General features: G+C 40.4%; 1 protein-coding gene across 12 annotated transcripts in view; it reads right to left on the reverse strand.

The window, feature by feature from the left end:
• Positions 1-13326, reverse strand: part of LOC141759304 (uncharacterized) — a 126245-nt gene that overhangs the window by 79586 nt on the left and 33333 nt on the right. For 10 of the 12 annotated variants that reach the window (XM_074621275.1, XM_074621270.1, XM_074621278.1 and 7 more), the window contains exons 2-3: positions 11948-12136; positions 7971-8027 (exon numbers count right to left, since the gene is read on the reverse strand). In XM_074621275.1, the coding sequence (XP_074477376.1) occupies positions 7971-8027; positions 11948-12134 (244 nt within the window). In that variant the 5' untranslated portion in view covers positions 12135-12136. The remainder of the gene's footprint in view (positions 1-7970; positions 8028-11947; positions 12137-13326) is intronic. The other 2 variants (XM_074621276.1, XM_074621272.1) reach the window with 1 other exon arrangement.

Raw genomic sequence — 13326 nt, forward strand, 5'->3', positions numbered from 1 at the left:
CTGTAATTTATTTATTTAATTTTTTACCTACAATGGCTCTAATTTGCGGTCGTACTTTTGCCCATTTACAGCCATGAGAAGATCTGAGGCGTAGCATATGTGTTACAATGAGTGGTGCCGTGGCTGCTATAAATGCACACACAGATGGAAGAGTGTTCATGTACAAATCACACTTTGAATTTTCATTCTGCTCGGCCGATGACTTGTTACATTATGAAAAAAACAGCCCTGCTGGCAAGCCACAGAGCATTACTACACCTCATTCACAATTTTTTTTCTTTAAGGATCAGTTCAACCGAATATTAATACCGCCACCATCCTAATATAATGGAGGTGAATTATATTTGTGGTACTCAAGAATGGAAAAAAAAACGATTTGTCTTTCTAGAAATGGACTAGTTTCTAATCCAGAAATCTCTCTGTCAACTGTTTTCATGGGGACTATTTCTTTGGTAGAAAATAAGTTCCAATGACAACGGTTCACACCTCCCCGTGCGTCCAAACAACGATATTTTGATCATATGAAAGCAAAAAACAATATCGTTTTGATATTAGTATTGATATGTTTGCATATTTTGTGAATGAGGCACATTAAAACCAACAGCTATTATTTGGGAGTTTGTTGCACTAACTGGTGGCTAACAGGACCCTGTCATCTCAATGATAAAATTGATTTTAAAATGTTTGAATGATGGAATTCATTGCTTATACACTGACAATATACAACAACAGACACAACAAACACACAGCGTTATTAGGAAGCAAACACGGAAGTAAGTGACTCAATTAAATGGGACACATTGTGCTCATTTTCAGGTTCATACTTTTTGTTTGGGGTTTCTACTAGAGCACATTTACATGCTTTAATGTTCAAAAAGCACATTATTGTTCTTCTCCTGTCTGTCTGAATATACCTGTATTCACCCTCTGTCTGAAACGCTCCATTTTAGCGCCTGTCTCTTTAAGAGCCCCTCCTGAAAAAGCCCAGTCTGCTCTGATTGGCTTGTTTGAAAAATATGGTGCACCTTTTCAAACGTAGTTCTCAAGCTGTGGCACCTGTGTCCGATCGGCACTTGAAGCTGTTATTGGCAGTTACTCATGTTGTTCCCTCCTATCTAGATCCTTGCTTGTGTTGTACGAACTCTCAGATGTACGTCGCTTTGGACAAAAGCATCTGCTAAATGAAATAGAAGAATTGTAAAATTTCACAGATACCCAAATGTATGTAAACAAGCACTGAGAAAGTGAGTTTTTCATGATATGTTCCCTTTAAACAATAATTAAAAATGATCAGATTAAAGAGGACCTATTATGCTTTTGTGCTTTTTCCCTTTCCTTTAGCGTGTTATATAGTTTTTTGTGCAAGTAAAAGGCCTGCAAAGTTATATAGCCCAAAGTCCACGCCAAAGGGAGTTCCTCTCCCCCACAGAAACACTGCTCCTGAACTGCCTGAAATGCCTTTTCTTCCGTAACGTGGTGATGTCACCAAGTAACACACTTTGCCTAGCAGATAGTTTGGCACGCCCTCAAACAAAGCGGAGGTGGAGTGGAGTCTGAAGAGCCATAATAAAGTGTTTTTTTGAACATTAAAGCATTTAAACATGTTCTAGTAGAAACCCAAAATACAAGTATGCACCTGAAAATAAGCACAATAGGTCAGTTAAAGAGGACGTAAAAACAACAAATAACTACACATTACGGTGAGATGGAATAGAAGGCAGCTCAAAGACTACTGGGACATTCCTTACATTGAGTACATTAATGATTGTCCATTGGAGGTTTGGCTTTAGTATTTACTTCTCTATCTATTTGGTTAAAGGAAGATTGTGCAAAGCAGATTTTGAAGAGAGGTGATCATCAAAGAGGGCTGAAGCGTTAAAAGCATTTAATTAAAAAGAAGGAAAAAAAAATACAGATAGTCTTTGGGTGGGTTAAAATGTGTGTTGTTTGTTTGTGTGCAAATGTGTGCTGGTTGCTGGGTGGTGACGGATCGGGCTCGCAGCGCTGGCGACTCAGTTTGAGAGCTTTCAGACAGGAGGACAAGGGCTGGCTGCTGGCGGCTGGCTGTGCCTGTGTGTGTGTGTTTGCCTGTGTGTGCCTGTGTGTGTGTGCCTGTGTGTGTGTGTGTGTGTGAGAGAGGACATGAACTTATGAACTTACTGTCTGCTTCAGTGTAATAGTGAGACAGAAAGGGAAAGAAACCAGAGGGGCTACAGATGTGCATGATTTTATCATTCTGATGTATTTGTTAATGCCACAGCAGCTTGTTATACACGTTAAGCTGAATTGATTCTGTTTTTTAAGAACATAATTGTTTGAGAACATAAAAATTAATATATAAATAATAGTGGTAATTCTAGTCCAAGAAGAACTACAGACGAAAACAAACCAAAACCAAAACAACAAATTGAATTTCAAATGCGACTGTGTGTACGTCCCTGTGTGTCAGAGACACCCAGTTTGCCCAGCGGAGTGAGTCACAGTGTGCCAACACATGATGTGGAGGAACAACGTGTGCTGGAGTCAGGACAGCGTAGCATGGCTGGGTGTGCGTGTGCACATCTAATGCTTTGTGTGTGAGTTCTGTCATGAGTGAAAGTAATGCGGTATCCTGTCCACAACCTCAGACTGTCTCCTTCATACCGCATTAGAGGAGCCATGGATAGTGGGAGTGTGTGTGTGTTGGGAGAGGGGAAGAGGTGCACAGAAGCGGAAGCACAGCTGATTGACAGTCGGCATGGCGATGGAGGCGGGTTCTAGTCCTCTGAAGCATTGGGGGGATTGGGAAAGGAGGAGAGAAGAGAAATAACAGATAGAAGAGAAAAGCGGAGTACAAAAAATGGTGATGATAGGAATGGAGAGGAAGAGAGTAGAAAAAGTAAAATAAGTGCATCAACGAAAGAAGAAGTGGCATAAATGAAAACACAAAAAAGAGCATAAATATAAAAATAAATGTATTTATGCAGAGGAAGAGGAGAGGAGGGTATGAGGGGGGAAAAGGGAAGAAAGCAGGTTAGTAAAGCTGTCACAAAATCAACTCGTCTTAATGTCAAATACTTGACCAACATGAGAAACGCCACATTTATTTTATTCTGAAGATTATAAGCCAGATCTTCTTTTATCATCTCATATCAACCCAGTCTCCTACAAAATTACACTACCACACAACTAAACTGTATTCTCAATTACGCTTCGAGGGAAACTATTTTCTCACGAATTACGGGACACGTGGTTAGCATTGCGAATTGAAACTAAACAAAAACGGAACAAAACTACTTAGGTTTAGGCAACAAAACTATAACTACATTTCACACGGGACATGAACATGTTTGTTTGACCCATCCACCACCCCTCCGCCCGTAGTGGACTTCCTCGCTTGTTATACTTGTTATTATTAGGGCTGTCAATCAATTCAAATATTTAATCGCGATTAATTGCACTTTTTTTATCTGTTCAAAATTGACCTTTAAGGTTAAAGGGAGATTTGTCAAGTATTTAATACTCTTATCAACATTGGAATGGACAAATATGCTGCTTTATACAAATGTAAGTATATATTTATTATTGGAAATAAATGAACAACACAAAACAACGATGACAAGTATATGCATTTAGTATTAAAACAAAAAAAAATGCTACAATCTCCAAAAGATCGATTGTGTTAATGCGTTAAAGAAATTAGTGGCATTATTCATGCATTAACTTTGACAGCTCTAGTTATTATACGGCGTAACTTTCATTAACGGTTGCTCGATATAGTACGTCACCTGCTCTGCGTGTCGCTCGTACATCACTTGCTGCCGTCCGCAGACACATTTATGATATGTCAAAGACAAACGTAATCCACGATAAAATCCTTCCAAACGTAATTGAGAATGTAGTTTAGCTGTATGGGAGCGGAACTTAAGAGACAGGGCTGTTCATATTGGTCAAATATTTGGGAGGATATTCATATACGTGTGTCTTTGTATGCCATGCAGAAAGAAGCGCCATGCACGGAGCATGCAGCATGCATACATACAAACACACATCTGCATTTGCTCTGTCAGGATCCAGCTTACGCTCTCAATTCTCTGACCCAGTTACTACTTATACCGCCTGCGTCCTCTCCCATGGGGTCTGCTGGAGCAACAGTGATGAATGGATCCAAGGCCAGATGCTCTGCTTACTAAAGTAGGCCCACTGGAAACAATTATATCACACCTCACACTGTACCCTTCTATTACTGCTGCAGTGTGGGAAATCAAAACTTAAACAGAGCATCCTTCCAGTATTTCTCTCTATCAGAAACACACACACACACACACACATGCACAGATACAGCACGGTAACCATGGTAACACAAGCCACCCATGCCATGCAAACAGCCAGACAGCTAAAGCGGCGAGCATGCCAACACAGACATCTGATTTACATGCCGATCACTCCTCCCACTGTCACCAACATCCATCCCAGCGAGGCTCCCAGTCATCTCAATGGACGACACTCAGTACACGAAAGATGGCAGTGGGCAGGTTTGACAGCTTTATCCCTCCCACAGTGCACTTGCATCAGCTGGCAGAGGGAGCCAGTTTCATTCCTTAGTAGACAATATAGTTGTTTTGAATTTAAAAGAGACGCTCCGGCAATTTAGAACTGCGCTTCCATAAAGCTGGCGGAACTGAGGAGGCAGAAAAGAACGGTCAAAAGGCTGAAATAGCCTGACTTCTGATGGGTCTAACTAACACTATTCTTCACCCTATCAGTACTCTTGGGGCGACAGTAGCTCAGTCTGGAGGGACTTGGCTTGGGCTGCCAGTTGAAGTCCAGCACAGACTATGGTACAGAGTGTGGACTGGTAGCTGGAGAGGTGCCACTTCACCTACTGGGCACTGCCGAGGTGCCCTTGAGCAAGGCACCGAACCGAGCTTCAGGACATCCCAAAAAAAAAATGATGAAAATTAAGGGGAGGATAAAAATAAATTTTTGGGACGGATTTGGGACGAGAGTTGAAAGAAAAAATACCCCGTTACATTAGAATGAACGGCGATGAAAATGACTGCACGTTTTGTGCAGCGCACCGTTTTTTATTAAACCTCCCTGACAACATAAACACACACTCACACTCTGTCGGTTCCCGATCCGTCCCGCACGTACACACACAGCACATACTGCCAGCCTGTGACCTCACGACAGCCGCACCAGCAACGGAAAGTTATTCCCAAGTCAATGAGGTAAACTTTCTAATATTACCGGTTAGCTAACGTTTGACTGTTTGATGTTAACGGTAACGTTACAGTTAACACTCGCTAACGAGTCAGCAGCCAGCGATTGCATTTAGAGCGCGTGAGCTGATGATAACGTTCTGTTAACAAGCAGTTAAAACTCCACAACAGCTCAAATCATGTTACTAATGTTAACCACTTATTTACTGACTCATCTTCATCCCCTATGGGTAATAAGGCTGCAAAAGAGATCTCTCCATCACATTTTAGGCCCATTTAGCTCGTTTTGGTGTATCAGCGGCATGTTATCAATAGATAGTCGGATGACGGATGCTACAAACTGAAAGTGAATGCATCTGCTCCATGAACAGTCTCAGCTCAGAGTAGCAGGTGTCATATTTCACCCACACTGGACGAGAGAGTGTTGACAGACCAAGAGATGGCAGATGATTTGGTGTCGGTCACAGCCGGTGAGCGCGGCACCAGGTAGAAACCTGCGGCCCCGCAGCGAAAGCTGGACCAGACAGGCCAGACACACAGCCACCTGACGGTAAAGATCAAAGTAAACGCTCTACACATATTGACCGTCATCTTTCCTTGTAAAATATCCGGTGTAATCGGTAACACCGGTGTTGTCACAAGTTTATCAACCGGTGGGAAAATTTCCTCACCGTCACATCCCTAAGGTTAATCACACACAAAACAAACAAATCAATACCGGCCCTACTGCCAAGTGGATTGAGCTTGACTTTATGAGATTTCAGCACCGCCAATTTGTTGCATTTCTTTCTGCTTTTACTGAAAAAAAACAAAAAAAAAACGTCTGAAAATCTCCCTTTAACATTCAAGGCTGAAGTGGATTTGCATGTTGTCAGTGGAGGAGACCTCATACTAATTCATACAGCCATGCAAAATCCTTTCACTGCTAATGACATGCACAGCAGCTCTGCAGTTTGAAATGGAATGGCTGCATGACGACAAGAAAAATTGAGGAACAGGAGTATGTATAGAGCAATTATATTAAAGCTGAGAAATGGGGGGGGGGGGGGGGGGGAAGAGAGGAGACCAGACTATTGAAAAATAAAATCCGATGAGCTGATTTTCAAAATGTACCATGCATAAAACACACACACACACACACACAGAAGAAGGAGTTCATCTCTCAGTCTATTTCAGTAGAAGCAGACAGCCAGAGGGGCAGAGGGAGCGCTTGTTCATTAGACACAATAAATATTCCTCTCTAGAGCTGCATCTCTTCTCTGTGGCTAATTATCTCCAATAAGAGATAACACTAGAACAATCTATTCACATCAGAAGCAACCAAAGGACTGCTGAGTACAAGCTTCAATTGCCGTGTGATTCCATTTATTAAAAGGAGTGCGATTGGTATTAACGGGGCGACAATTTGACAATCTCCTGTTGTCAATTAAGATTCATTTTCATGCACTGATTATGCAAATTACCTACTTTACATTCACAACTGATTGAAAATTAAGTCTTTACTGATTAGCTCGCTTCCTGAGTTGTAGAAAGGCTGCTGTGCAAAGTTGCAATGGGTGACACGTTAAATCACAGATTTTTAGAATAAAAACATATGGACTGTACAACGGGGTCCCGCCTACCTCACTCATAAAAGGTGAACAGCCTACGTAAGGCCAGCAGATAGCTGTAGATGAGCCGGTTAATAGTTTACATTCAAAAACATATGATAAAGTCAACAAATATTCAACTACCGTAAAGCAGATGAGTTAGTTAGACACAATGCAACTGGAGCATCTTATGACAACTAGTCTCAAAAGTGACCATTTTTCTGAGTAATTTTACTTCTTAAACACAATTTTGGACTGCAACTTTGGGGGGCGTGCCGACCGCCATCTACTCTAGTAATACACTGACTATGGACAAGTGCCTCATACAACCCCACTTCAAAACACCTGAACTATCCCTTCAATTAAAGCCACCTTGTTTTGGATCTTTATCTTAGCTTCCATAATGAGTCATATTTCAGATTGAAAGGGAGTATGTGGTGAGGCATAATTACAAGAGGGTTATTATCAAATCCTTTAGATGTGATTGGATCATTTAAAAGCAGTTGTGGCTTAGTGAATATGCTGCAGAACAGAGCTGTACAGACATAGCTGAAGAGTACTGTTCGCCTCGCCTAAGTCTTTCTCACCTACAGAGGTCAAAGACACAGAGAGTAACCTCAGTTTTTTCTGAGATCCTGGCTATGGCCCTGACTACCTGTGATTTCACTTCAGGTTGCCTGAGTCAGGTCAGTGGTTTTTCTATACTACAGTACCACTATGGAGCACCATGGTAGACGTTTTCAAATCATACATATAGCAGTTTTAAGTACATAATATGAATACATTTACTGTTTAAAACAAACAAGAACCCAAAAGAATAACATGGCTCCAGTGTTTCCCAGGTAGATCATATTTTTCATCTTTATTTCTATGCCTTATTCTCTTCAAACTGAACTACTCAGATTGAACAGCTGGGTGGATTGTAAGAGCAGCAGCCTTGTTCTGAAGAGGACATTGAAAGGACGTTGGAGAGCAGTGAGAGCAGCTCACATCCTGAAAGGCTACTAATAATACACACAATACACACACACACACGCACACAACCGAACTGAGGTGAAGAACAAGAAGGAAGTAAACAAGGTCGAAAGACAAGAAAAGACTAACAGCCCATGATCGGTGGAGGAGGATGACCAGGCGGCCTTACCGACGGCAGAGAGAATTGTGGGATATGTCTTACCAGGCTTTTGCACCCCATGAGCTTCCTGCTCTCCATTCTCCAACGTAGCACCCGCGTCTGCACACACACACACACACACACACACAGGCAAACACATTACTATCCATCTGAGTGCTAATGGCTTGACGAGATAGAAAATCAAAGTGTATGATGGTATTGGTTTGTACAGCGGAAATATGACAGTCTGCGCCTGCCATTAAATGGAAACCACTGACCCTGACTGGGCCCTGGATGTGCCAGTTAATAGCACACAAGCCCGCTGTGGTCAGACTGGGGCAGGCAGAGGGCAGCACGTATTAGCTGGTGTCAGTGTGGGCGTCTGAAGGAGGTGATATTGTGTGACATCCGACTGCTGAATCACTGCACTTTAACGTGCGAATCAGTCAGACACACACACACAAACTGCAACAGCTTTATAACGAGGCTCTGACACGCAAGGACATGAATAAATCAATCAAGTATATCAATATATATATACAGCATTCATAGACAGGCACAGAAATATACATGCACACACAGGACTCATAAATGGACTGCTTTTATCCAAGCCCTAAGTGTTTTACAATTTACCTCTGGTTCACCCATAGACTCACTACTCACACACAGCGATCCTGTGGTTATGTGATTCTTTTATCTTTTTACCCTTCCAAAAAGATAAATGAATGAATAAATAAATGATTCGATAATTAAATAAATATGTCATTAAATGTTGCGAAAATAATATAAAAATAAATGTAGCCATTAACTAATTGATCAAATGTGACATAAATTGATATTTCTGTTGTAATTTGCTTCTTTATTTACTTACCTTTGTATTAATTCCTTTAGTTATGTACTATTGTTTAATTTTCCATTTTATTTATTTATGTATTTATTTTTATCAAATTTTACATTTATTTATTTATTTTGTATTTATTTATTTTTGCATTTATTTTGTATTTATTTTATACTTATTTTAAAATGTATGTATTTGTTTATTTATGTATTTATCTATTTATTTATTTCCGCACACTTTTCCTTTTGCATTTCACCCCTTATTTATTTTCCAAATATATTTATTTCTGTATTCTTTTCTTTATACATTTCTGCCTCATTATGCAAAATACAAAGGTAAATAAATAAATACATTTAAAAATAAATAAATGCATAATAAATGAAAAACAAATTTAATACAAAAATAAATAAATAAATAAATAATAAATATATGCAAAAATAAATAAATAAACAAATGAGAAATTAAACAGAAGCGTAAATAAATAGGGGAATTAATACAAAGATACATAAATAAAAAAGCTAATTAAATTAAATTTATGTCACATTTTATCAATTCATTAATGGCTACATTTATTTTTAATATTATTTTTGCTACATTTAATGACATTTATTCATTTATCGAGTTATTTATTCATTTATTTTTTATTTTGTCAGGTTCCGTCCTCCATAATCATTAGCCGTGCAGCATACAGTATGTTACCATGGTGATCTACCCAGGTTAAAAGTGAGCCAGCTTTGTACATACAGGCCACAGGACTCACTATTTCTCTCTTTCCAATCCAATCCAATCCAAATTTATTAATAAAGCACATTTAAAAACAACAAAAGTTGACCAAAGTGCTGTACAATAATACATAAAAATCATAAAAGCAACACAATAAAACCAACAGGACATTAAAATAATAAAAGCGTTAGGACCAATAGGAAAGGAAAAAGGATTAAAAAAGGCAACTCTCATGCCGAGCCAAAAGCCAAACACACACAGACTAACAAAAATGCATGCAGGTACATGCAGCCACAAAGCTGCAAAACAGAGACTCTTGATTCTGCAGACAGTACATGTGTACACATATATACAGTACACACACAAGTTAACACATTCACGTATAGTCATGCAAAAACCCACATGCACACACAGGCTATGATTCATTTGTGTCCACACCAACACGCAGGACACCACAGATCAAAAACAAGAGCACAGGACACTCATCAAACACACATCGGTCATCATGAGTGCACGTTACGTGTGCATCAGGGCACCAAACCAACAACAAAAAACAAATCTTCCTCCGTCTCGCTCTCCTGCTGACAGAGGACAATAATGTGCGGACTGCCTCGCCCTGCTGTTTGGCACTCGGTGTGTCAGCATGTCTGCATTTGTCCGAATGCACACAGCGTGCCACAGTTGATCACCGGCAACACCACCCACGGCCCGTCCCGCGGCTCGCTGTCACCGACTGAGTGCCCACACACAGTCTGACTGTCTGACCAAAGTGTCTGGGTAACCAAAACAGGGCCGAGAGCTGAGTCAGTCCCGGTTATCTGTCACTTCCTTTTATCTGTTTATTCACTCAGCTGTTTATTGGATCCCTCTATCTGCTTACTTATCTCCCTACATACCTATCTGTGTGTGTATACCTCTCATGTGTTACTGCTTTAGGGCAAACTAACCAAGCTTAATAAAAGATATCATATCTTCTCTCACACTATAAAAAGTCAATTTTGAGCAAGAAGTGGTGTTCCTATAATCAACAACCACTGGTAGCTCTTGACCTTTCAGAAAAATATGCAGACTTCATTTGAGTCTCTTCTGAGTGTCACTTTATTTCTATCCGTGTAACAGTTCTGTTTCTCTTACACATGTATATCAAGGCTCTTTTGAGGCCATTTATGTTGTAATACAGTAAAGCAAAAACAAAATGACTTTGTTTAGGAGGTGAGTCTGTGTTAACGAAGCGTAGTGTGTGATTTTTTACAATCAGTCTGTGCAAAATGCAATTCCATAAACCTATGTTTTACTAGTTTTGGTTATCTCATGACTCAAAAACCAAAATCAAAAACTTTGTATCAGTCTAATATTCATACAGCAATGCTATAATAAAATATACCACATGAATGCAATCAATAACTGTACCAGTTGTACAAAGCCGTGCCCCGTTTTGGGGGATAGAAAACCGAAGATCTCATAGACTTCAATGCAATTTGACGTATGTATGGATTGTAATTTTGACAAGTTCCTATGCATTCATCTGTTGTTAAACAAACGTTTGTTCTATACACATGTCTAATAATTATTTTGCGATCTTGCCTGAACCTGAGTGTTCGCGATACGTTAATAAATTAAGGTTGATCGCCGTCGTGTCCCTTCAGTCTTCCCCCGTCCAACTCAGTGGCCGGATATTGCTGATCCAGACTTCTCTACATATCTGATTGAATCCCATTAGGCTAAGTGTTGTCTGTAAATAATCAGCCTGTTAGTAACAAACTGTTTGATCTATAGGCTGAGATTTAGTTGGAGACGACAATCTTATGCTGCTATAACGTTAATATATGACTGTATTACTGCAGCAGCCTTCCACTCAAACCAATGTTAGCTAGCCATGCCAGTCATTGAAACCTGCCTTGGCGGAGGTCTGTGCTCTCCGAGTGCACTTCTAGTTTTTCTGATAAGTTTGGTTTTAATTAGTTATTTGCTAACTAGCTTAGCAACATTTCCACTGACAGTAAGGTTAGCCAGCACTTTGCTTGGGACACGTGCACTAGTCGTCTGGGATATTCAAAGCAGTGACCGCTACTCTGCTTATCTTCAGGCTACTATCTTCCCTGCGGCTGAATGACACCCCAGCAGATCCAAAATGGCAGCCAGTGTCCAGCGGTGCCTGATGCTATCAGTCATTTAGGAGCAGCTGGAGTTCATGTTACATAACACAGATTCTCATCCCGTTCAGGATGGAATCAGATACAGAAGTGAACATAATGTCAAGTCAAGTAGTAGGGATGGATATTAACTCAGGTTTGAGTTACACAGCAGGTTTTATACTGTCATAAATATTCCTGTTAATCCAATAACCTGCTATATTAATACAAAGTGTGCCTCTCTCCGTCTGTGGTAGCAGAAGAACACTGTCCTCTCTACACTGAATTGGCATCATCTAGCATAGTCAGCATTGACGAGCATCCTTGCTCCGTCATATTGGTCTCACCTGCCCTGGTGTCGTCGTTGTCCAGCAGGGGCACGTAGTCTGTCTTCCCCACCGTCTCCCCGACCTGGTCGTCGAAGGCCTCCGCCTCCAGCTGAGCCACAAAGTCCCTCTCCACCAGGCTCTCTGGGCCTGGCTGGGGGACGCTGTCCGTCAGCGCGTCGCTCAGACTCAAGTCTAACTCCGCCATGGCTGCACAAAAACACAGACAGAGGAATAAATAAATAAACAGTAAACCTGTTATCACCTGCTGAATGATGCTGTCCAGCTCTAAACAAAACTATAAGAAGTCACAAAAGGAGAGAAGAAAATAAAGAACAACAGTGGGTATTCCCTGCCATTGCACACGGTAGCAATCTCTAGTCAGACCTATAAACATGATCATAAACTCCCTTATAACCATTCACACATAAAACTGGTAATATGCTGAAAAACAGAATACCAAATGACTTTGTATGATAAGAAATGTGTTTTTCCATCTCAAAATAGTGTACTTCTAAGAGAAATAGTTACAATTATAAATACCAACATATAATTGAAGTAGAAAAGTGCATCCTGTATTCGTATTGTGCCTAACTTTAGTGGATCATAACATATTGGGTATTGTATTTTTCTGCAGATGCTTCGGTTCAAAATGAGACCAACCTTTTCTATGGATGTCAGTTTTTGAACCATGACAAAGGCCAAAATGTGGCCTGCAACAGACTAGGTACGGTTTGTTTTTAGCCTAGCTGATTGCCAGAAATGCCTTTTGCTACTGAAGCAGCTGTTGATCACTTGCAGCCCCTACCGGCCTCTTAAAGGGCCATTCACATGCCGCGTATTGTCCATTGTTGTCAATGTAGACGCGCGCAAGGCACGCTCAAATGCCATTGCAATGCGTAAGTGTTCCCAACAGGGCTCGAGCTTAAGGAAGTCTCGTCGTCCAAGGGCCAAAAAAATGTGATCGGGGAGGATGAAAATTCATTTTGGGACGACAGTTGAAAGAAAAATACTGTACATGCAGTTTTAGCCATTGATATCTAGCTCTGCTTTTCCCACAGTGTTTCCATATTTTACTGTATGTGTAGTGTTTACCACTTTGGTAAACGTTTTGGTCACCTGCGTAATGTCACATTACTCAGACTACAACAATAAATGCGGTAACTTCCTTCTACCTCCGCATAGGTCTCAAATGAAGCAAATATATTGATTCTTTCAACCAAATATAGTCCAGTTTTAACCTCGACCTCAGACACTGTTGACTTTCAAATCACCAAAATCACGCACGTTGATTAGTAATAATAATGGTAATAATGGTTGCCATTTAAAAAAAAAACAAGGCTATTTCTCCTAATACTGAAAAGTTTCATTCAAAAGACATTTTTGAGTTGCAAAGCGTT

This window comes from Sebastes fasciatus, chromosome 21 (genome assembly GCF_043250625.1).
Source record: "Sebastes fasciatus isolate fSebFas1 chromosome 21, fSebFas1.pri, whole genome shotgun sequence".
Lineage (NCBI taxonomy): Eukaryota > Metazoa > Chordata > Actinopteri > Perciformes > Sebastidae > Sebastes > Sebastes fasciatus.